The sequence below is a fragment of the Pantherophis guttatus genome, chromosome 10, assembly GCF_059756535.1.
Source record: "Pantherophis guttatus breed Tessera chromosome 10, ASM5975653v1, whole genome shotgun sequence".
In the NCBI taxonomy this organism is placed as follows: Eukaryota; Metazoa; Chordata; class Lepidosauria; order Squamata; family Colubridae; genus Pantherophis; species Pantherophis guttatus.
Window position 1 is genome coordinate 4254330 of NC_142072.1, and position 21956 is coordinate 4276285.

At 45.4% G+C, this 21956-nt stretch overlaps 2 protein-coding genes across 3 annotated transcripts; both read left to right on the forward strand.

The window, feature by feature from the left end:
• Nucleotides 1-269: 269 nt before the first annotated feature.
• Nucleotides 270-4915, forward strand: LOC117677881 (cell adhesion molecule CEACAM10-like). The gene is made up of 4 exons (XM_034438428.3): nucleotides 270-417; nucleotides 1812-2183; nucleotides 3153-3515; nucleotides 4728-4915. The coding sequence occupies exons 1-4, from the start codon at nucleotides 390-392 to the stop codon at nucleotides 4730-4732; spliced, it is 768 nt and encodes a 255-aa protein (XP_034294319.2). The 5' UTR covers nucleotides 270-389; the 3' UTR covers nucleotides 4733-4915.
• A 6084-nt stretch (nucleotides 4916-10999) lies between these two features.
• Nucleotides 11000-21822, forward strand: LOC132712435 (uncharacterized). 2 transcript variants are annotated; one of them, XM_087876797.1, is made up of 7 exons: nucleotides 11000-11305; nucleotides 15385-15750; nucleotides 17030-17243; nucleotides 17556-17608; nucleotides 18348-18430; nucleotides 19449-19490; nucleotides 19892-21822. In XM_087876797.1, exons 1-7 carry the CDS (start codon nucleotides 11254-11256, stop codon nucleotides 19937-19939), a joined length of 858 nt encoding a protein of 285 aa, XP_087732923.1. In that variant the 5' UTR covers nucleotides 11000-11253; the 3' UTR covers nucleotides 19940-21822. The 2 variants fall into 2 exon arrangements, with proteins under 2 accessions (XP_087732923.1, XP_087732922.1); XM_087876796.1 differs by lacking the exon at nucleotides 11000-11305 and adding an exon at nucleotides 13925-14190.
• Nucleotides 21823-21956: the final 134 nt, after the last annotated feature.

Consider the following 21956-nt stretch of genomic DNA (forward strand, 5'->3'; position numbering starts at 1 on the left):
AGACTGGACTGCCATCGGTCAGAAATGGTGCAAGGTCTCCTGCTTGGACGGGGGTGGGTGGTGGGTGGGGGTGGGTTGGACCCTACAAGGTCCCTTCCAACTGTGTTAATCTGTATTTATAAAGTCTTGCAAAGCTGCCAGCAAAAAAGTTGGAAAACGGGTTTTCTTTCCAGGAACGCACGGTTCTTTATCTTTTTTGCCCAACCTTTAATTCCGGCGTTCTCATATCCCCTCCATTTGGCAGGATTTCCCTGGAAACTCCCCCTGCCCTTTTGAAAAGAGTGTCTAAAGCTATATAAGGTTTAAAAAAAACCCACCATTTTGGATCCCAAACGAAGCTCGTCTTGTCTTGGGAACGTCTCTCTCCAGCACTTCTGATCTGTCCCACCATGCGCTGGATCGGTTTAATCCTGGCAGGTGAGAAGGGAAAGGTGGAAGTAAGGAAACCACACAAGAGCCATTGACCGTACAGAAGATTAAAATGGGCTGCGGTCTCCAATTACACCTTGGATGGGGGTGGGTGGGTGGGTGTTTCGGGGCTCTAGACTTGGCACACTGTCGCAGCTTATGGGCACCAGGTTGGGGGAGCCTCCTGGGAAGGCTGTAGAGCAGAGGAATTGAGGGAGGCCGCGCCCCATGCTCCGTGGCACCACAAACGTATCTCTGATGCTCTTGCATTGGCTCAGGTGTGCTCAGAGGCCGACAGAGGATACTGGGTGGGATGCAGGGGGAGGGAGCAGCGGTGAACTTTGGACCGTCGTCCTAAAAGCTGCTCTTGTCCTTTGGTGCATCGTGGGAAATTCCCTGTTGAAAGTTCGCTGGTCAAGAGACCGAGGGAGTGACAGGAGAAACCCTTGGAAAAAAGTTGATAGCTCCACAGGGGATGTCACATCTCCTTCAGCTTCTCCCCTTCCTTCTCTTCTCCTTCTCCTTCTCCTTCCCCTCTTCCTCCTTTCCTTGTCTATATCCTCCTTCTCCTTCCCCTTCTCATCCTCCTCCTTTCCTCCTCCTTATCTATATCCTCTCCTCCTCCTCTTCTTCTTCCTCTTCTCTTTCTCCTCTTCCTCCTTTCCTTGTCTATATCCTCCTTCTCTTTCCCCTTCCCCTTCTCATCTTCCTCCTTTCCTCCCCCTTGTCTATATCCTCCTTACCCTTCTCTTCTTCTTCCTCTTCCCCTTTTCCTCGTCTCCTCCTTGTCTATATCCTCCTTCTCCTTCTCTTCCCCTTCTCCTCTTCCTCCTCTCCTCCTTGTCTATATCCTCCTTCTGCTTCCCCTCCTCTTCCTGCTTGTTTTATCTTCCTCCTTCTCTTCTCCTTCCCCTTCTCCTTCTCATATTCCTCCTTTCCTCCTCCTTGTCTGTACCCTCCTTCTCCTTCCCCTTCCTCTTCCCCTCTTCCTCCTCTATACCCTCCTCCTCCTTTTCCTCCTCCTCCTGCTTGTTATATCCTCCTTCCCCTTCTCTTCTTCTTCTTCCTCCTCCTCCTCTCCTTCCTCCTCTTCCTCCTGCTTGTCTATATCTTCCTCCTCCTCCTCCTTCTGGTGAACACAGAAACTGGCACCTCTTGTTAATTTGAGCGATCCTAATAAAATTATCACCCAATTAGGAATTTGGATGGATAGCCTGTTTTTTTTCCACCTCTCCAAGAACCAAAATGGTTATGTTGGAGTTAGATTGTGTATGAAGCGTTCATTTCTTGGTTGAATTTGTAAGCTGCCCGTCTCATAATTCAGGGCAATTGTGAGGGTCTTACAATGTAAAAGTGATCGAAGCAACAAGTTCACCTCCTCATGTTTCTTTCCGGCTTTCCAGTTTTGGCTTTCGCTGCCAACTTCTCACCCTCAGAAACCATCCACATAGCTCAATTCCCACCCTACCCCCGTTTGGGGAAACCGGTCCTCCTATTTTTAGATGACAACCGAGCTCCTACCACCTGCAACTGGTTCCGAGGGAGAGACCCAAGTGAGGAAAGTCACATCTTCAGAGCGGATTTTGATTCCACCGAGGGAGTCCATAGGATCAACCAAACGGGGGCAGCCTACACGGGACGGGAAGATCTGGCGAGAGGATGCTCCTTAATCATCCGAAAAGTGCGGCCCTCGGATGCTGGCCCTTACACCGTCTCCATGATGGGACTAGGCGGAAGTGGTGCCGTCACTGGAGTGAGAAACCTGCAAGTTTATTGTAAGTACCAAAGATGGGGGCTGCGAAGACATTGGAAAAGAATTGAGTTGGGATATATTGGTGGGGGCAACTGAGGAGTGGAAGGGAAGAATGGCCTCGGGGACTCCTCTTCCCTCCCCTCCGATCCTCTTCCCTCCCCTCCCCTCCCCTCCCCTTCCCCTTCCCCTTCCTCTCTCTCCATTGCTTCCCCTCTTTCTCTTTCTTTTCCTTCTCCTTCCTCCGCTTTCTCTTCCTTCCTTCTCTTCCCCTCCCCTCATTTCCCTTCCCTTCTCCCCTAACCTCTCCTCCCCCTCCCGTCCCCTCTCCATTGTTCCCCTTTCTCTTTTCCCTTCCCTTCCTTTCCTTTCCTTCTTCTCTATTTCCTTCCCTTCCCTTTCACGCCCCCTTCCCTTCCCTTCCCTTCCCTTCCCTTCCCTTCCCTTCCCTTCCCTTCCCTTCCCACTTCTTCCTTTCCTTTCCTTTCCTTTCCTTTCCTTTCCTTTCCTTTCCTTTCCTTTCCTTTCCTTTCCTTTCCTTTCCTTTCCTTCCCTTCCCTTCCCTTCCCTTTCCTTTCCTTCCCTTCCCTTCCCTCCCCTCCCCTCCCCTTCCCTTGTAATAAGTGACTTCTTAAAAATGCCCAATCCAGCTGTTGTTAAGAGTGGAAGGGCAGCCCAACCTCCCCATCAATCGGCAACCTCAAATAAAGTGTGCGCTAAAATCGCATTCGATACTTAAAACTGAAATATTAGTTCCGACCTCCCCCCACTCTCCATCCCACCCAACATGTCAGAACTAATCCTTCCATCCTGCCAGTATTGATGAAGCTTCTTGGATGAGAAGTGAAACATCTTCTTCTCCTTCAAGAGAAAAAACAGGCCTGGATGACTGAGAATCTCCTCAGACACAGGGTGTTGCTTGATTTCAAAGACAGTGTTTTGTCGAGAGAGATCGAAGGCGTGTTGAGCTCCTCACTTTTCTATCTCATTCCAGATTCGCCTTTCTCCTTCCACCCCGAAGGCTCCCGCGTGGTCCAATTCCCACCGAATCCACGGGTTGGCCAATCAGTCTACCTATACTTAGACGATATCCAAAATCCTTCCGAGTGCAGCTGGTTCCGCGGGAAGGAACAGCGTGAGGAAGGACGGATCTTCAGTGCGAAATTTAGTGGAATCAACAGATCCTATCTCATCGATCTAAAAGGAGCAGCTCACAGAGGACGGGAAGAGGTGTGGAGAGCATGCTCCTTAGTCATCCGAAAGGTGCAGGCCTCAGATTCTGGGCCTTACATGGTCTCCATGTGGGATGAGTGGGACACCCGTCCCATAACTGCGGAGAGAGAGTTGCGAGTTTCCTGTAAGTGCCAAAGATGGCGGCTGCGAAGACATTGGGAAAGAATGGAGTGTGGGGGAGGGGTAGGAGGTGGAATCTATTAGTAGGGGCAACTGAGAGGCGAAAGGGAAGAACAGTACAGGAACAGGATAACCCTGAAGTCAGTGGTGGGATTCAAGTAATTTAACAACCGGTTCTCTGCCCTAATGATTTCTTCCAACAACCAGTTTGCCAAACTGCTCAGAAAGTTAACAGCCGGTTCTCCCGAAGTGGTGCGAACCGGCTGAATCCCACCACTGCCTGAAGTACAGTTAGAGAGAAAGGAAGAAAGGGAGGAAGGGTGGAAGGGAGGATGGAAGTAGATGGGGATGAAAAGAGGAAGGAGATGGGAACTGGTGGGAGGGTGGAAGGGAGGGAGGGAGGAAGGAACAAAGGAGATGGCAATGAAAAGAAGGAAGGAAGCAGATGGCAATGAAAAGAAGGAAGGAAGGAAATGAGACTTGGTGGGATGGTGAAAGGGAGGGAGGGAGTAAGGAGATGGCAATGAAAAGAAGGAAATGAGAATTGGACGCAGGGTGGAAGGGAGAGAGGGAGGGAGGAAAGAAAGAAAGAGGGAAATGGGAATTCAGGGAGGGAAGAAGGAAGGGAGGGAGGGAGGAACAAAGGAAGGATGGAAGGAACAAAGGAGATGGCAATGAAAAGAAGGAAGGAAGGAAATGAAACTTGGAGGGATGGTGAAAGGGAGGGAGGGAGGGAAGAAGGAAGGAGATGGCAATGAAAAGGAGCAAATGAGAATTGGAGGCAGGGTGGAAGGGAGGGAGAGAGGGAGGGAGGGATGGAGGGAGGAAAGAAAGAAAGAAAGAAAGAAAGAAAGAAAGAAAGAAAGAGGGAAATGGGAATTCAGGAAGGGAAGAAGGAAGGGAGGGAGGGAGGAACAAAGGAAGAATGGAAGGAACAAAAGAGATGGCAATGAAAAGAAGGATGGAAGGAAATGAGACTTGGAGGGAGGGTGAAAGGGAGGGAGGGAAGGAGGAAAGAAAGAAAGAAAGAAAGAGGGAAATGGGAATTCAGGAAGGGAAGGAGGAAGGAAGGAAGGAAATGGGAATGAGGGGAAAAAGCAAAAGAAGGAAAGAAGAAAGAAAGAAGAAAAGAACGAAGGGCTAGAAGATAACAGAATCGATACCAAAAGGCAAATCTGAAGAAATAATAATATTCATCCCCTCATTTACTTTGCAGACTAAAGATGCTTGGAAGCTGCTTCTGTCCATTTGGCCGTCTTGATCTTTGGATGAGAAACAAAGGAGCTGCAGTTCGTCAGCCGTGGGGGATCCCCAGAAGGCATCAGCCATTCACTTTCTCTGTGTTCCCTTCCTCGCTTCTTCCCTTCACCCACAACAACCATTAAATTTTTTTCTGGCAAAACGGACGTGTCTCCTAGGAGCAGCTCCTTGCAATGCAGTTCTCAGGACCCAAATCCAAATTCGCTTCTGTGTCGGCTGATATAAAATAGCTCGGAAGGTTGCAATTTGCAACAAGCATTCTCTACCCCCCCGACCTCTATTATTCTGCACTGCCAAACGCTTGCTAAGAATGCCCCCTCCCCAAAGAGGTAGGTTATATGCACAAGTAATCCTCAAGTTACAGCAATTCATTTAGTGACTGTTTGAAGTTATAACAGCACTGAAAAAAGTAACTGACAGCTGGTCCTTGCACTTACAATTATTACAGCGTCCCCAAGGTCACATGATCAAAATTTGGGGACTTTATAACTGGCATGTATTTACCATGGTTGAAATTTCCCATGATTACGTTATTACAATTTGCAACGTTCCCGGCCGGCTGTTGACAAGGAAAATCAATGAGGCAATCCAGATTCATTTAAGGACTGTGGCAGAAATGGTGGTAAAATTGGCTATGATTCACTTGAGAATTGCTTCGCTTAGCAACAGGAAGTCTGGTCCCAATTCTGGTCGTAAGTCGAGGACTACCTGTAGCAGCTAATAGCCACCAGTCATCAAAGCCTTTGAAGCAAGTGTGTCATTGAACATGTGGAGAGAAAGAGAGAGGGGGGGGGGAAGTGTGTGTGTGTGAGAGAGAGTGAGGAGGAGAATGAGAAGGAGAGAGAAAGAAAGAAAGATAGAGAGAGGAGAAAGAAGGAGGAGAGAAAGAAAGAAAATGAGAGAGAAAGAGATTGAGGGAGAAGGAGAAGAAGGAAAGAAAGAGGGAGGGAGAGAGAGAGAAGGAGAGAAAGAGAAGGAGAGAAAGAAAGAGGGAGAAAGATTGAGAGAGGGGGGAGAAGGAGAAGAAGGAGAAGGAGTGAAAGAAACATTGAAAGAGAGACATTGAAAAAGAGAGGAGGAGAAGGAGGAGAGAAAGAGAGAGAGGTTAAGCGAGAGAGAGGAGAAGGAGGAGAAGGAGGAGAGAAAGAGAGAGAGATTGAGAGAGAGAAAAGGAGAGAAAGAAAGAGGGAGAAAGATAGAGAGAGAGGGAGAAGGAGAAGGAGAAGAAGGAGGAGTGAAAGAAAGAGATTGAGAGAGAGAGAAGGAGAAGGAGGAGAAGGAGGAGAAGGAGGAGAGAAAGAGAGAGAGAGAGAGAGAGAGAGAGAGAGAGAGAGAGAGAGAGAGAGAGAGAGAGAGAGAGAGAGACTCTTCCCTACAATTGACCTCCCTCATCAAATGTAGGGGACCACAGCTTTCATTATGGGCCTTGTAGTCCAGTCCATCTTGAATGCAACAGGTTGGAGCACACACCACACACGCGTCCTGTACAGGTGGAATGGACAAGGATGGTTTAGTAACCATTGTTATAAGCTGCCTAGCATTACTCAGGTGAGAGGGGTGGTGTAGAACTGTAATAAAAAATAAAATAAAAACAAAGATTTCTCTGCTCGGCAACGTCCACATTAAACTAGACAATCGGCCTCTGCACCATCGCACACCCACAGGGCCCAACTCGCGTGATGCAAGGAGGATACGTTGAACATCTCTTCACTGTATCTCGGCATTGCTAATGCGTGCCTGGAGCAAGCCAAACGGGTTTATCAATCCTGGTTAAACTGGTTTTTATCGCTACGGCTTGGCAGCAGCAGCGGTTATTCTCCTCTTACAGTCAGAGGGAAGGGAATTCCTTCCTTCATTCAACTTTTCCCACTCCTGACTCCATCTGGGGGTTAAATATTGGCTTGCCTGTCTCCCCTCCCTGGTTTAAAAGCACACGGAGAAGAGTTTCAACCCCCTTGGTTCTCCATCTGGATTATAAAAGAGCATCCAGAGTAAAGGCTGAAGTACCAATATATCTGGGAAGGATGCGGTGGCTCAGTGGCTAAGACGCTGAGCTTGTTGATCGAAAGGTTAGCAGTTCAGCGGTTCGAATCCCCAGTGCCGTGTAATGGGGTGAGCTCCTGTTACTTGTCCTAGCTTCTGCCAATCTAGCAGTTCGAAAGCAGTCTTTCAATATTTGAGGGGCTGCCCCAGAGAGGAGGGGGTCAAGCTGTTTTCCAAAGCACCTGAAGGCCAGACAAGGAATAACGGATGGAAACTGATCAAGGAGAGATTCAACCTAGAAATGAGGAGAAATTTTCTGACACTGAGAACAATCCACCCATGGAACAGAAGTTGCCTTCGGAAGTTGTGGGAGCTTCATCCCTGGAGGCTTTCAAGAAGAGACTGGACTGCCATCTGTCAGAAATGGTGTAAGGTCTCCCACTTGCATGGGGGTTGGACTAGATGACCAACAAGGTCCCCTTCCAACTCTGTGGAATCTCTCATCCAGATTACGGCTGTCCCAAAGGTGCTTTTTCCAAAAGGCAATTGGACTTTCTTGGGTTTTTTTCCCTTGAAAACCTTTCGCTTCTCATCAGAACTGAAGAAGCTTCTTGGAAGAAAAGCGAAATGTCTTCAAGGAAAAAAACGAAGTCCAGTTGCCATTTGAAAAGCACCTTTGGGATATATAACCTATTTTTTCCCCCTTTTGAGGTTCCTCATCCCTCAAATCATTCGCTGGTTGGACTCCATCATAATCATCCTAATATCTGGGTTTACAAAACTACAAATCAGGGTTGGGAGGCTTGATTGCCCCTGGGAAAACCCTTGAAGACACTGTCTGTTAGGAATGGATCTAGAGCAGTGCTGATCAATCTTGGGAACTGTGGACTTCAATTCCCAGAATTCCCCAGCCAGCCATGCTGCTTGGGGAAGTCTGGGAGTTGAAGTCCAGACATTAAGATGTTCCCAAGATTGGGAAGTTAAGTCCAGACATTCAGAAGTTCCCAATACTGTCCTAGAAGCATCTATAATTTGTTCTTGTGTTTTTTAAAAAAACGGACACATCAAAGCACTCTTCTCTTACTCTTCTCTCCCACAGAAGGAGCAAGGGTGTTTCTGTGCATGTGCAGAAGGCATTCCTCTCTCCTATAGCTTCTGAATGACTTGGCTCCCCTGGTATGCTTGAGCACAAAAACAAAATGAAGATTTCCAATCGCGTTCATGTGCTCTTAAAAAACGCCTGCGCAACCAATGTGCAATTTCTCGTGAGTCATGCAACCCACAACTTTCAAGCACACACACACATACACAAATCTAGTTGTGACCACGACATTCCAGGCCAATGCAATGTAAAAAGAAGGAGGCCTTGCTTGACTGATTAATGACCGATTCCCGGGGCCAACAAGAGCAGTCTATTCTAAGCAGGTCAGAAAATGACTAACGGACATGTTGACTCAGTGTGCTAAATTGGGAGAAGGTTCATCTGGGTTAAAAGTAGCCGGGTAAAGCGCTTTGGGGTAAAGTAAGATGTCTGAATTCCAGCCATTGGCTTAATTTGTGGGGAGATCCATGATTTGAACCCAGAAAATAGGTCTAGTGGGTAAGGCACCAGATTAGAAAGCGGGAGACCATGAGTTCTAGTCCTGCCTTAGCTATGAAAGCTGGCTGGGTCACTCTGAGTCAATCACCAGGAGACGGTGAGTTCTAGTTCTGCCTTAGCCACGAAAGTCAGTTGGGTGACTCTGGGCCAATCACCAGGAGATGGTGAGTTCTAGTTCTGCTTTAGGCATGAAAGTCAGTTGGGTGACTCTGGGCCAATCACCAGGAAACTGTGAGTTCTAGTTCTGCTTTAGGCATGAAAGTCGACTGGGTGACTCTGGGCCAATCACCAGGAAACTGAGTTCTAGTCCCGCCTTAGCCATGAATGCCCATTGAGTGACTTTGCACCTATCACCAGGAGACGGTGAGTTCTAGTTCTGCCTTAGCCATGAAAGCCGGCTGGGTGACTCTGGGCTAATCACCAGGAAACTGTGAGTTCTAGTCCCGCCTTTGGCAAGAAAGGCCACTGGGTGACTTTGGACCAATCACCAGGAGATGATGAATTCTAGTCCCACCTTAGGCATGAAATTTGATTGGGTGACTTTGGGCAGGTCCCTTTCTCTCTCTCAGCCCAACTCACCTCACAGGATGGCTTGTTATGGGAAAAATAGGAGGAGGAAGGAGTATTAAGTAAAAGCCTTGAGCGATTTGTAAAAATAATAAAGGAAGGATATACCCTGTTTCCCCCCAAATAAGACCTCCCCTGATAATAAGCCCAATCAGGCTTTTGAGCGCATGGCAATAAGGCCAAGCACTTATTTCAGGGTTGAAAAAAAATATAAGACAGGGTCTTATTTTCGGGGAAACACAGTATCTATCTATCTATCTATCTATCTATCTATCTATCTATCTATCTATCATCTATCGTATCTATCCATTCCCTTATTTATCTATCATGTCTGTCTATATCTATCTATCTAATCCATATGGATTAGATATCCATCTATCCATCCATCTATCCATTTTTCTATCAGCTATCTATCTATCTATCTATCTATCTATCTATCTATCATCTATCTATCTATCATTTATATCTATCTATCTACCCTGTTTCCTCCAAAATAAGACATCCCCTGATAATAAGCCCAATCGGGCTTTTGAGCGCATGGCAATAAGGCCAAGAGCTTATTTCGGAGTTCAAAAAAAATATAAGACAGGGTCTTATTTTCGGGGAAACACAGTATCTATCTATCTATCTATCTATCTATCTATCTATCTATCTATCATCTATCTATCATTTATATCTATCTATCTATCCCGTTTCCTCCAAAATAAGACCTCCCCTGATAATAAGCCCAATCGGACTTTTGCGCGAATGGCAATACGGCCAAGCACTTATTTCAGGGTTCAAAAAAAATATAAGACAGGGTCTTATTTTCGGGGAAACACGGTAAATAAATTAATACACTTTTAAAAAGTGTATCCAGGTTATTTAAGGGTGTTACGGGAACTCAAGCAGCGTGCCTTTGAGAGCCAGCTGAGTTTGGAAACTTGCTCTGATGGCTGAAAGATTTGGGCTCATCTGGAGACACACCCCAAGTTTGGGAAGGCTCTAATACAGTGTTTCTCAACTTTGGCCACTTTGAAGAGGTGTGGACTTCAACTCCCAGAATTCCTCAGCCGGCCATTGTTTAGCGACCATTGTAGAGCAAGCCTCCGGCCAGATGGGCGGCAAATAAATTGAAGAACCAAATGAATGTTGTTGTTTTAAAGATTTAGTCGTTTGTCCGACTCTCGGTGACTTTATAGGCAAGTGCTCTCCATGGTACCCTGTCAAACACAGCTTCTTTCAGTCGCTGGGTGTTTGTCTTTGCATCAGTTTTGAGGTTATTGTGTCAGTGGGTCCTTTCCTTGCTCCATTCTTCTTGTTCCGCTAACTCTTCCTAGCATGGTTGACTTCTCCGATGAATTTGCACACATGACATGGCCAAAGTCGGTCAGATGTGGTCTTGTGATAAATAAATAAATGCCCTGTTCATTTTATTTAATCTTTTAACTTATTTTATTATTTTATTTACTTATTTTATTTTATTATACTTATTTTATTTTATTGTACTTATTTTTATTTATTTTATTTTATTGTACTTAGTTTAGTTTACTTTACTTATTTTATTTATTTTGCTTATTTTTATTCATTTTATTTTACTTAGTTTATTGTACTTTTTATTTTTATTGTATTTTATTCATTCACTCATTATTTTATTTTATATCTAATTTAATGAAAAGAAGGACCAGGGGTGATAAGATAGCAGTCTTTCAATATCTCAGGGGCTGCCCCAAAGAAGAGGGAGTCAAGCTATTCTCCAAAGCACCTGAGGGCAGGACAAGAAGCAATGGATGGAAACTGATCAAGGAGAGAAGCAAGTTAGAACTAGGGAGAAATTTCCTGACAGTTAGAACAATTAATCAATGGAACAACTTATCTCCAGAGGTTGTGAATGCTCCAACACTGGAGGTTTTAAAGAAGAGATTGGACAACAATTTGTATGAAATAATAAAGGGTTTCCTGCCTGAGCAGGGGATTGGATTAGAAGACCTCCAAGGTCCCTCCCAACTCTGTTAAATATTGATTTGCAAAATTAAATCAAATGGGGCTATGCTTGGTAGATTAGCTTTTTTTTCCCCCTGAGGCTCAGCGTGTTTTGGCTGTATAAACCCAGCCTCCTTAGCTGGTTTCTGATCCAAAGCCTTGGGGAAGTTCACTCAGCTAAGCGTGTTGTGCAAGGACAGGGAACATATCTGGAGCTGTAGACTTCTTCCTACACACAAGTGAATGCAGCTGCCCCGCCTGTTGTCCTCCTGAATCCAGCTGGTTCAGTTGGTGAAACTCAGGAATCTGTAGGTGCAAAACAAGAAGGAAAGGAAGGAGGACGGAGAACGATGAAGTTGGACAACAAGCCATGAAGGTCCCGAGATGGGGAACTCCTTGGAGACTCCGTTCCTTTGCTGAAGGTGAGAAAACAGAGCTGTTTTCCATAGCAGGAGGGGAGTAGACTTGAGTGGGTAGGGCTGGAAGGGAATGGGAAATTTCTATGGGATCTTGAAAGGCTGCTTGTGAGCATTAGGTCGTTGAGAAGGAAACTCCAGTGAAGGGATCTCGAATTCTATTCTGGGGCAAGGAGAGTGGTTGTATGTTTAGAACAGGGGTCTCCAAACTTGGCAACTTTGAGACTGGAGGACTTCAACTCCCAGAATTTGCCAGCCATGGGAATTCTGGAAGTTGAAGTCCATAAGTCTTAATGTTGCCATGTTTGGAGACTCCTGGATTAGAACAAAGAAGGACAGTCCTCCCTAGACATCAGCTGTTGAGGGTCACCTTCCACCTTTCTCCTTCTCAAATTATTTTTCTTTGGTCCTTTGGGAATATTCCTGTCCAAATTATCCACCCTTAGACACAGAGAAAGTTCGGAATGTCACAGTAGGATGTCAGCTACTCTAACCATTGGAAAGTAAGAGAGGCACGGATAGAAGATGATATTTGTAACTCGGGGTTGAATTGTGGGGTCCTTGGTGTCTGCTGAGCTTGGTGGTTTTCTTGCAGACATTTCGTTACCCAACTAGGTGATGTCTTCAGGGTTTCTGTAACTTTTTCCTAGCATTGGGGATGTTACCTCACTGGATAATGGTGTGCAAGAAAACCACCAGGCTCAGAGAATGCCAAGGACCCCACCGCAAAGAGGAACTTGGGAGCTAGGTGACTGATGGATTATGTGTTCTCAAACTTTTCAGTGACTTTTCTCCAGGATGACCTGTTCCCATCCTGGTCTTCAGATCTTCCAGTAGTGTATCCATAACTGATTTTTTTTTTTTTGGTTTGATTTATATGCCGCCCTTCTCCGGAGACTCAGGGCGGCTTACAGTGCGTTAAGCAATAGCCTTCATACTTTTGTATATTTATATAAAGTCAGCTTATTGGCCCCACAGTCTGGGTCCTCATTTTACCTACCTTAGAAAGGATGGAAGGCTGAGTCAACCTTGAGCCTGGTGAGATTTGAACTTGCAGTAATTGCAGGCAGCTGATGTTAATAACAGTGCTTTAGTCTGCTGCGCCACCAGGGCTCTAATTGATGTAATCGAATCCACCCATTTGCTGTTGGTCATCCTCTTCTTCTCTTTCTTTCCACCTTTCCCAGTATTGCAGACTTCTCAAGAGAACTAAGAGGGAACTAGGAGGTTGGGGAAGATAGATAGATAGATAGATAGATAGATAGATAGATAGATAGATAGATGGATGGATGGATGGATGGATGGATGGATGGATGGATGGATGGATGGATGGATAGATAGATAGATAGATAGATAGATAGATAGATAGATAGATAGATAAGTAGGTAGATACAGTAGTGGCCCAAATTGTAGAAACCTTTTGGCAAAAGTGTATTTTTGAGGTTTGATGGCTAATAACATCACTTTTTTGGTGGGGAGTTTCAGGATAATCCTATTCCACTGCTGGAATGGCCTGGGAATAGTCCAGACCTTCTTAACCCAATTGAAAATCTATGGATCTGACTAAAGAAACTTGTTAGTCAGAAGCTACCCAGCAATAAAACCCAGTTAACAGAAGCCATCCTTCAATCTTGGTTTCACATTATAACAGCTGCAGAACTAAAAGACTTGGCTCACTCCGTGGGAAGACGTTGTAAAGCCATAATTCATGCTAAAGGTTACCCAATGAAGTATTAACTGACATGGTGATCATTTTTGTATATCTTGTTTTTTTCCTATGGTGACAATTTACTTGTATATCTCGTTTTTTTTCCTATGGTGACAATTTTTGAATATCTCATTTTTTTCCTGTGGTGATCATATCTCATTTTTTTCGACATGTTTCACTTCTCTTCTTTATACTGTAACTGCTATTCTAATAGCAAATCCTTTGTAAAAGTTATTGCATTACAGTGTTGATTAAATTATCTTTCCATTGAGATATAGTTTTATGGTACTACTCCCCCCCAAAAAGTGGTGTTATTAGCTAGTTTTAGAAAATACACTTTTCCCAAAAGGTTTCCATAATTTTAGCCACTACTGTAGATAGATAGATGGATGGATGGATGGATGGATGGATGGATGATGGATGAAGGATGATAGATAGATAGATAGATAGATAGATAGATAGATAGATAGGTAGGTAGGTAGGTAGGTAGGTAGGTAGATAGGTAGGTAGGTAGGTAGATAGATAGATAGATAGATAGATAGATAGATAGATAGATAGATAGATAGATAGATAGATAGATAGATCTGTTGAAGTCTGTACCTGTCCTGTTTGGTTGCTGTGCCAAACTGGATAGTTGGTTACTGAGGTAAAAATGAGAGATTCAATTATTCCTCTGTAGAATTCTATCAGCAATCTGAGCTTTCTGAGGTTGGGAAAGATCTTGGAAGCAATCCATGCCTAAGGTTGGAGATCTCTTGCCACCCTGGACTTTGGCTCTTGTCAGGGAGGGGGCCCTCGGTCACCCGGCTTTTTGGTGGGGGGGTAATTGAGCTTTTAATATTCCAGGACATTCCTTGGCAGCCAAGAAGTCAAGCTCGGGCGAGTTTGACGCCAGTTCTCACATTCTCTCCTTGAAGGCTTGCAAACCCAAGAGGCCGGTCAGGAAGAAATGTCAGCCTGGATTGTGGCACCACTGGAAGAGCAGATGTAGTCTTGGGAGCTCCTAAGAATTCTTCCTCCCGTAGAATGGGACAAAGCTGGGATTCAAAGGCTTGATTGGCAAGGCCACCATCCCCTTTTCAAGCTTCGATTCATCCGTTGTATTTTGGGGGGAGTTGCGTTCCAGCAAGCAGCATGCCGACGGAGAAAATGGAGGTTTTTTATAAACACCTTTCCTTGAGAGGTAAGTGGTAAGAATTGGGAATTATTAGAATTAGAATTAGAATTAGAACTCTTTATTGGCCAAGTGTGATTGGACACACAAGGAATTTGTCTTTGGTGCATACGCTCTCGGAGTACATAAAAGAAAAGATACGTTCATCAAGAACCATAAGGTACAACACTTAATGATAGTCATAGGGAAACAGTCAATATAAATCTTAAGGATACCAGCAACAAGGTTACAGGAATAGAATAGAATAGAATAGAATAGAATAGAATAGAATAGAATAGAATAGAATAGAATAGAATAGAATAGAATAGAATAGAATAACGGAGTTGGAAGGGACCAACCAGTCCAAGAGCCTTGCTAGTACAGTGGTCTAAGGCACCCTGTTATTAAGCTGGTTATTAAGACCAGCTGCCTGCAATTACTGCAGGTTCGAATCTCGCCAAGGCTCAAGGTTGACTCAGCCTTCCATCCTTTCTAAGATAGGTAAATTGAGGACCCAGTTTGTGGGGGGCAATAAGCTGACTTTGTATAAATATACAAAAGGATGAAGGCTATTGCTTAACGCATTGTAAGCCGCCCTGAGTCTCCGGAGAAGGGCGGCATATAAATCAAATTAAAAAAAAAACAAAAATTTCTAGTCCAACCCCCTGCTTAGGCAGGAAACCCTACACCACTTCAGACAAATGGTTATCCAATATCTTAAAAACTTCCAGTCTTGGAGCATTTACAACTTCTGGAGGCAAGTTGTTCCACTGGTTAATTGTTCTCACTGTCAGGAAATTTTTGCTTAGTTCTAAATTGCTTCTCTCCTTGATTCGTTTCCACCCATTGCTTCTTGTCCTGCCCTCAGGTGCTTTGGAGGATAGCTTGACTCCCTCTTCTTTGGGGTAGCCCCTGAGATATTGGAAGACTGCTAAACATTTCTCCTTTTGTTTTGGTTTTTTTAGTTTATTTTGCCAGCCCTCTGCCAGCGAAAATGGAGCTTGGGCTCTGTTTTCACTGTCAGAGGGCTGGAGGAGGCTGTCGCAGCCCCAAAACCCTCCCATGCTCCATTTTCGCGGACAGAGGTACCAGGACCAGTCCTTTGCTGTTTCCAGGATGGCTCCGTGGATCAGATCTAAGCACCCTGCAGGTTGGATCTGCCCCATGAGCCTTGAGTTTGACACCCCTGCCCTATACAATTCTTCCTCTCTTTTCTCCTGACAGTCTCTTTCCTGGCCCTATGGATTATTCTGGTCCAAGCAAGCAGGATCAATATAGTGTCCATCCCGGAGACCCCTGCCGAAGGCCAGAATGTCACTTTCTCCGTGGAAAGAGTGCAGGGCGACATCCGTGAAGTCAACTGGTTCCGAGGAATGGCCTCTCAGGGATCTTCAAGGATCTTCAGTTTTTTCCCCGGAAATTATCGTCCTCAGCGCAACGGGGTTCAATTTACCAACAGAGAATTTGGTTTCCACAATGGATCTATGCAGATCACTGGGCTCAAGGCCAGTGACGTCGGCCAGTACAACGTTGTGATTTTACTGCGGCCCAAAGAAATCCTCAACGCCTCCATTGATCTCCGGTTGGCTAGTAAGTACGGGTCCTTGACTTGTATAAAGGTTTGTTTAGTGGCCATTCGGAGTTACAACAGAGTTACAAATGACATGACCATTTTTCATACTGTTTATGACCGTTGAATTCTGGGAGTTGAGGTCCACCCATCTTAAAGCATGCTGGCTGGGGAATTCTGGGAATTGAAGTCCACCCATCTTAAAATACCCTAGATGGGGAATTCTGGGAGTTGAAGTTCACTCAACTTAAAACATGCTGTCTGGGGGACTCTGGGAGATGAAGTCCACCTATCTGAGTGGGGAATTCTGGGAACTGAAGTCCACTCATCTTAAAATACTCTAGATGGGGAATTCTGGGAGTTGAAGTCCACTCATCTTAAAATACTCTAGATGGGGTACTCTGGGAGTCGAAGTTCACTCATCTTAAAGTGCACTGACTAGGGAATTCTGGGAGTTGAAGTTCACTCATCTTAAAGTGCACTGACTAGGGAATTCTGGGAGTCGAAGTCCACTCATCTTAAAATACCCTAGATGGGGAATTCTGGGAGTTGAAATCCACCCATCTTAAAATACCCTAGATGGGGAACGCTGGGAGTTGAAGTCCACTCATCTTAAAATACTCTAGATGGGGAATTCTGGGAGTTGAAGTTCACTCATCTTAAAGCACACTGACTAGGGAATTCTGGGAGTCGAAGTTCACTCATCTTAAAGCACACTGACTAGGGAATTCTGGGAGTTGAAGTCCACTCATCTTAAAATACCCTAGATGGGGAATTCTGGGAGTTGAAATCCACCCATCTTAAAATACCCTAGATGGGGAACTCTGGGAGTTGAAATCCACCCATCTTAAAATACCCTAGATGGGGAACTCTGGGAGTTGAAGTCCACTCATCTTAAAATACTCTAGATGGGGAATTCTGGGAGTTGAAGTCCACTCATCTTAAAGCACACTGACTAGGGAATTCTGGGAGTTGAAGTCCACTCATCTTAAAGCACACTGACTAGGGAATTCTGGGAGTTGAAGTCCACTCATCTTAAAATACCCTAGATGGGGAATTCTGGGAATCGAACTCCACTCATCTTAAAATCGCTGTGGTTGAATAAAACTCATCTCAGAGGCAACCAAAATTCTCACCTAACTGTAAGCTGGTGAACGTCCAGAAAATTTTAGCTAAGTTACAGCCATTAAAAGTTGAGTGAGCTAAGAGTCCCATCTAAAACAACTTCAAAGCCTCACCGGCTATTATAGGGTCAGGAATGGTTGACCCCTGACCCTTCCGTCCTTATTTCCCTTCTAGCACCACCTCTGGCCACAGCAACAACGGCGACAACAGCAACAACAACGGTGACAACAGCAGCAACAGGAACCTCACCCATTAAGGAAGTTCCCAAAGAGCCTTCGAAGTTGGGCTGGATCGTGGCCGGGGTGCTGGTTGGCGTTTTGCTGTGCGGGGCACTCGGTGCCATTATGATTTATCGGTTTGTTTTACGGAAATCGGAACCCGGCACAGGGTAGGAGTTTCCCCACTTCCTCCTCTCCCTTCCTCCCGCCCCTCCCCTTCCCCAACGGGTTCGGTCGTGATTCTAATCAGGTCTCCAAATGTTGAAATTCGAAATTACAGGGTGGTTGGGCAAGCGTTGCCGGGATTCAGGTTAGAGGGAGAATTATGCCTTTCAGGTTCGGTTCCAGGAAGGAGGAGTGCCCCTCCCCCCCTACGCTGAGTATCTGCACTTCCGTGCAAGTGTGCAAGAGGTTAGAAGCGTTGACCGACCTTCATTCTCATCCAGCCCAATTTCTCTCTCTCTGTCTTTTTTTTTTTTTAGGGTAACAGGAAAATTGGATCTAGCAGCAAGAATGTCGCCTCCATCTAAACATGGTAAGCGTGCTACTGGCAGTTCTCGATTTATGACCGATCACTTAGCGACTATTCGCTAAATTATGATGGATGCCCCTTCTCCCGAAAGGTACTTACAACCCAAATTCAAAATTCCGATGGCTACACTGCCCCCTGCAGTCATATGACTGTATTGGGGCCCTTGTCATTCATTCATTCATTCATTCATTCATTCATTCATTCATTCATTCATTCATCAAATTTATGTGCCACCCATCCCATCAGAGACGACTCTGGTCATCTTACAAACGATAAAACTAACTCCTCGACGTACGACCACCATTGAGCCCCAAATATTTGTTGCTAAGTGAGACAGCTGTTAATTGAATTTCGCCCCGTTTTACGACCTTTTTTGCCACGGTTGCTAAGTGAATCACTGCGACGGTTAAATTAGTAATCGCAAAAGGAGATCATGTGACGCCGAGGACACTGCGACCATCATAAATGTGAGACAGTTCCCAAGCGTCTGGATTTTGATCACGTGACCACGGGGAAGCTGTAATGGTCGTAAGTGTGAACAACGGTCATAAGTCACTTTTTTCAGTGCCGCTGAGCGGTCACTAAACGGTTGTAAATCGAGGACTACCCATACCGTAAAAATAATACTAATGGACTTTGTAGCCATCCTGTGGTCTTCCTTTCTTAAGGTCATTCCCACATACCGTTACAACTCTCCATGTATGTTAGTAATGACATGACACCTTTTTCTTCTGTTTTCCAGATGACAAGGAACCCATTTATGAGGTGGTGGATTCTCCAGTGGAATCACCAAAGGATCTGCCCCCGATCTCTGGCCCTCTTCCGGTGAGTTTCCACCTGTCTTCTCCTTGGTTTCTTCTGAGGTTGAACAGTGAAGGAGGTTGATGGATCAGGAGATGGGCCGAACCAACATGGCCCAGATTCTCAAGCTGGTGACCTCAGAAGGTCCACAGAAGAAGGTTCGACAGACCGGAATTCCTCAGCTTTGCTAGCTGAGGAATTCTGGGAGTTGAAGTCCACAAGTCTTAAGGTTGGCAAGGTTGGAGGCCCCTGCCACAGACGATGTCCCCTTTTTCCCACTGGAAGAACAGATGACTCCGATGCAAAGAGCAACTTCTGGTTTTGAGTTTCACTTTCACTTTCACTAGAGCAGAGGTCTCCAAACTGGGCAACTTTAAGACTTGTGGACTTCAAGTCCCAGAATTCTCCAGCCAGCATGAATTCTGGGACTTGAAGTCCACAAGTCTTCCAAGGTTGAGAAACACTGTTCTCTAGGCATGTTTGGGTTTAGGATTTACTCCTGTTTTCCCATTCTTTCTTTGTGGGAGTAGGATTCCTTTCCTTCCTTCCTTCCTTCCTTCCTTCCTTCCTTCCTTCCTTCCTTCCTTCCTTCCTTCCTTCCTCCCTCCCTCCCTCCCCTCCCTCCCTCCTTCCCTTTTCTCCTTCCTTCCTTCCTTCTTCCTTCCTTCCTTCCTTCCCTTTTTTTCTTCCTCCCTCCCTTCTTCCCTTCCTCCCTCCCTCCCTCCCTCCCTTATTAACTGCCAGAAAAAGAGTCTTCACAAAATGTCTCCATGTAAAGTCAAACAGGGACATCAAAGCCCCGCCCATTTTTAAATTTGCACAGGCAATTTACATAAAATGGGTGGAGCTTCGATTGCACCATGTGGCTGCCATCTTGATTTTTTTTCCCCCTGCTTGGTTTAATGGCTCTTTTTCTCTTAAAAATGCAAAGTCAAAAGGAAAGGGAAGAGAAGAATTTATTTGTTTTTTTTTAAAAAAATCTTGGTTTTCCAGCTTTAAGGAATTTTTCCCCCCGTGGTTATATATTTGTCTCTCTTTGCAGCCTCTTCCAGGGACTTGCCCCAAGTTGGACTCAAACTATACGGTACGTTTCAACTCAGGTGATTATCCTAAGCAGGTCTTTCCTGTGGCTTAATTTATAATAATCACAAAACTGGACCTGAGATGAAAAGGAGCCACAGGTTGAGGTGTGGTAAGAAATCTTTCAACCAATTTTCCAACAGATCCCTATAAATTACTGATGGTTGGAAAGTCAGCCAAATGTTTAGACTGGATTTGACATTTTTATCCACCTATCGAGTCCTTCCCAAAGATCTGGAAATAGGCAGCTGTTGTTGTTTGATGGTGTTAAAAGTTGTCATCCCGGGATGTAAGCTGATCAAAATAAAGCTGCCTTTTGCAATTGACTGATGGTGATTTTGTCAATGCCAAAGGTGTGCAACTTTATTTATTGATGTATTTTGCTTTCTCTCCTTTTTCTTTTAGGATTTACTCTACAGAGCCGAGTCCGTTTACTCTGAAATCAAGAGATGATACTGTTGCTGAGAGATTCCTGATTCTTGGGTCATCTTGGATAATGACCCATCCAAAAATGTTAGGACAAAAACAAAATACTGTAATTCAAATATTTCTATCTTTATGGGATCAAAGAGTCTTTTCTCTGCCAGACTGCCAGACTGTCTCTTGATGGAATGGAGTCAAACAGAATTGGGCAGTCAGTTGGCCATCATCATTCACCCAAAATGTGGGCTACGATTTAGAAGATCTAGAGGGATGGAAGAAGAAATGGACAGCGGAGCTGTCATTCTATGTAGACTTGATCGGGGGTTGGACTAGAAGACCTCCAAGGTCCCTTCCAACTCTGTTATTCTGTGATCGTGCAATTTGTTTAAAAATTCTGAGGGCCCCAGATGTGTCTCTCTCTGTGTGTGCAGATCTTGCACAGATGTCCAGCTGACCTCAGCTATGAGACCAGATGGTCAGCCTAGAAGATGGGCTGCTCCGAGACAGCCAGAAAGTAATGAGGAGGTCTTAAGACCTTTGAGGATTTCATCAACGTTGGCTATCTCCAAGAGGAAGCGTGTTTAATCCCATCGTACGTCTGTAGCCATCGCCCATCTGATGTTCTCCTTGTTTCTCTACACCAGCGGTGTCAAACTCCCAGAATTTTCCAGCTAGGATTGTTTCTCAAACTTGACCCTTTAAGATGGGTCGACTTCAACTCCCGGAATTCCCCAACCAGGATTGTTTCTCAACCTTTAAGATGGGTGGACTTCAACTCCCAGCATTCTCTGGCCAGGATTGTTTCTCAATATGGCCCTTTAAGATAGATGGACTTCAACTCCCAGAATTCCCCAGCCAGGACTGTTTCTCAACCTTTAAGATGGGTAGATTTCAACTCCCAGAATTCCCTTGGCAGCTTGAAGATGGGGTGGACTTTGACATGCCTTAAAGTTGGCGAGCTTGAGAAATCCTTGTTTAAGGTCTAATCCAGGGGTGTCAAACTCAGTTTCATTGAGGGCCGCATCAGGGCTGTGGTTGACCTTGGGGGGCCAAGTGGGCATGGCCGAACTGGATGGGCGTGGGCAGCTGGGTGGGCATGGCCGATTGGGTGGGCATGGCCAGCTTGATGCCATTCACTGGGCATGGCCGACTGGATGGGCATGGCCAGCTGGGTGGGCGTGGGCAGCTTGACACCACTCCCCAAACTGCTGGCCCGATGTTTCTTCTACGCATTGGGTAGGCCGGGCTGAAGTGACATGGGCAAGCCCCTTACATTTTCTAGGATGGCACCGCAGGCTGGATCTGACCACATCTTGGGCCGGATTTGGCCCTCGGTTCTTGAATTTGACACCCTTGCTCTACACTCTCTTGCGAATGATAATATCCCGTCTGAAACTGATTTATTTTCATTCTATAGTTTTGGGTGGGTGGGTTAGAAAGGATGGGGCACCTATCTTGACCGCCTGTAGCGTGACTTCTGAAGAAGATGAAAGGATAAGGGACATTCTGTTCAGGCTAGGAAATTTCCAAGCTGGGTCAAACGGTAAAGACGCCGTAAAAGGGTCACAAGTCACGTTTGAGATTTGGGTTAAAAAAAGATGAGATTCTCACATTTCAGTGGAGAGAATGCCTCACCGTGGAAAGGAGAGCAGAGGTTGTACAGCCTCCGGGTTCAAGGACCACAGAGAGTCCTCGACTTACAACGGAAATTGGGGCCAGAGTTTTCGTTGCTAAGCCAGCTGGTTGTTAAGTGAGTCACGGCCAATTTTATAACCTTTCTTGGCACGATTGATAAGCAAATCTCTGCAGTTGTGAAAGGCGTCGGGAGGGTTGTTGAGCAAATCCGGTTTCTCCCATTGACTTTGTTTGGCAAAGCGGTGATAATTCGCATATTAAAAATATTCATTTCTCAACCCTGGGGTTGGTCCGTGTCTTTCTCATTCTTGGGTCCTCTACCTGGGAAATTGAAGGTATCTCAGCTGTCCCTAGCACTTCCCTCTTCTGGACAACGGACATATATATATATATGAATATTATTTATGTGTGA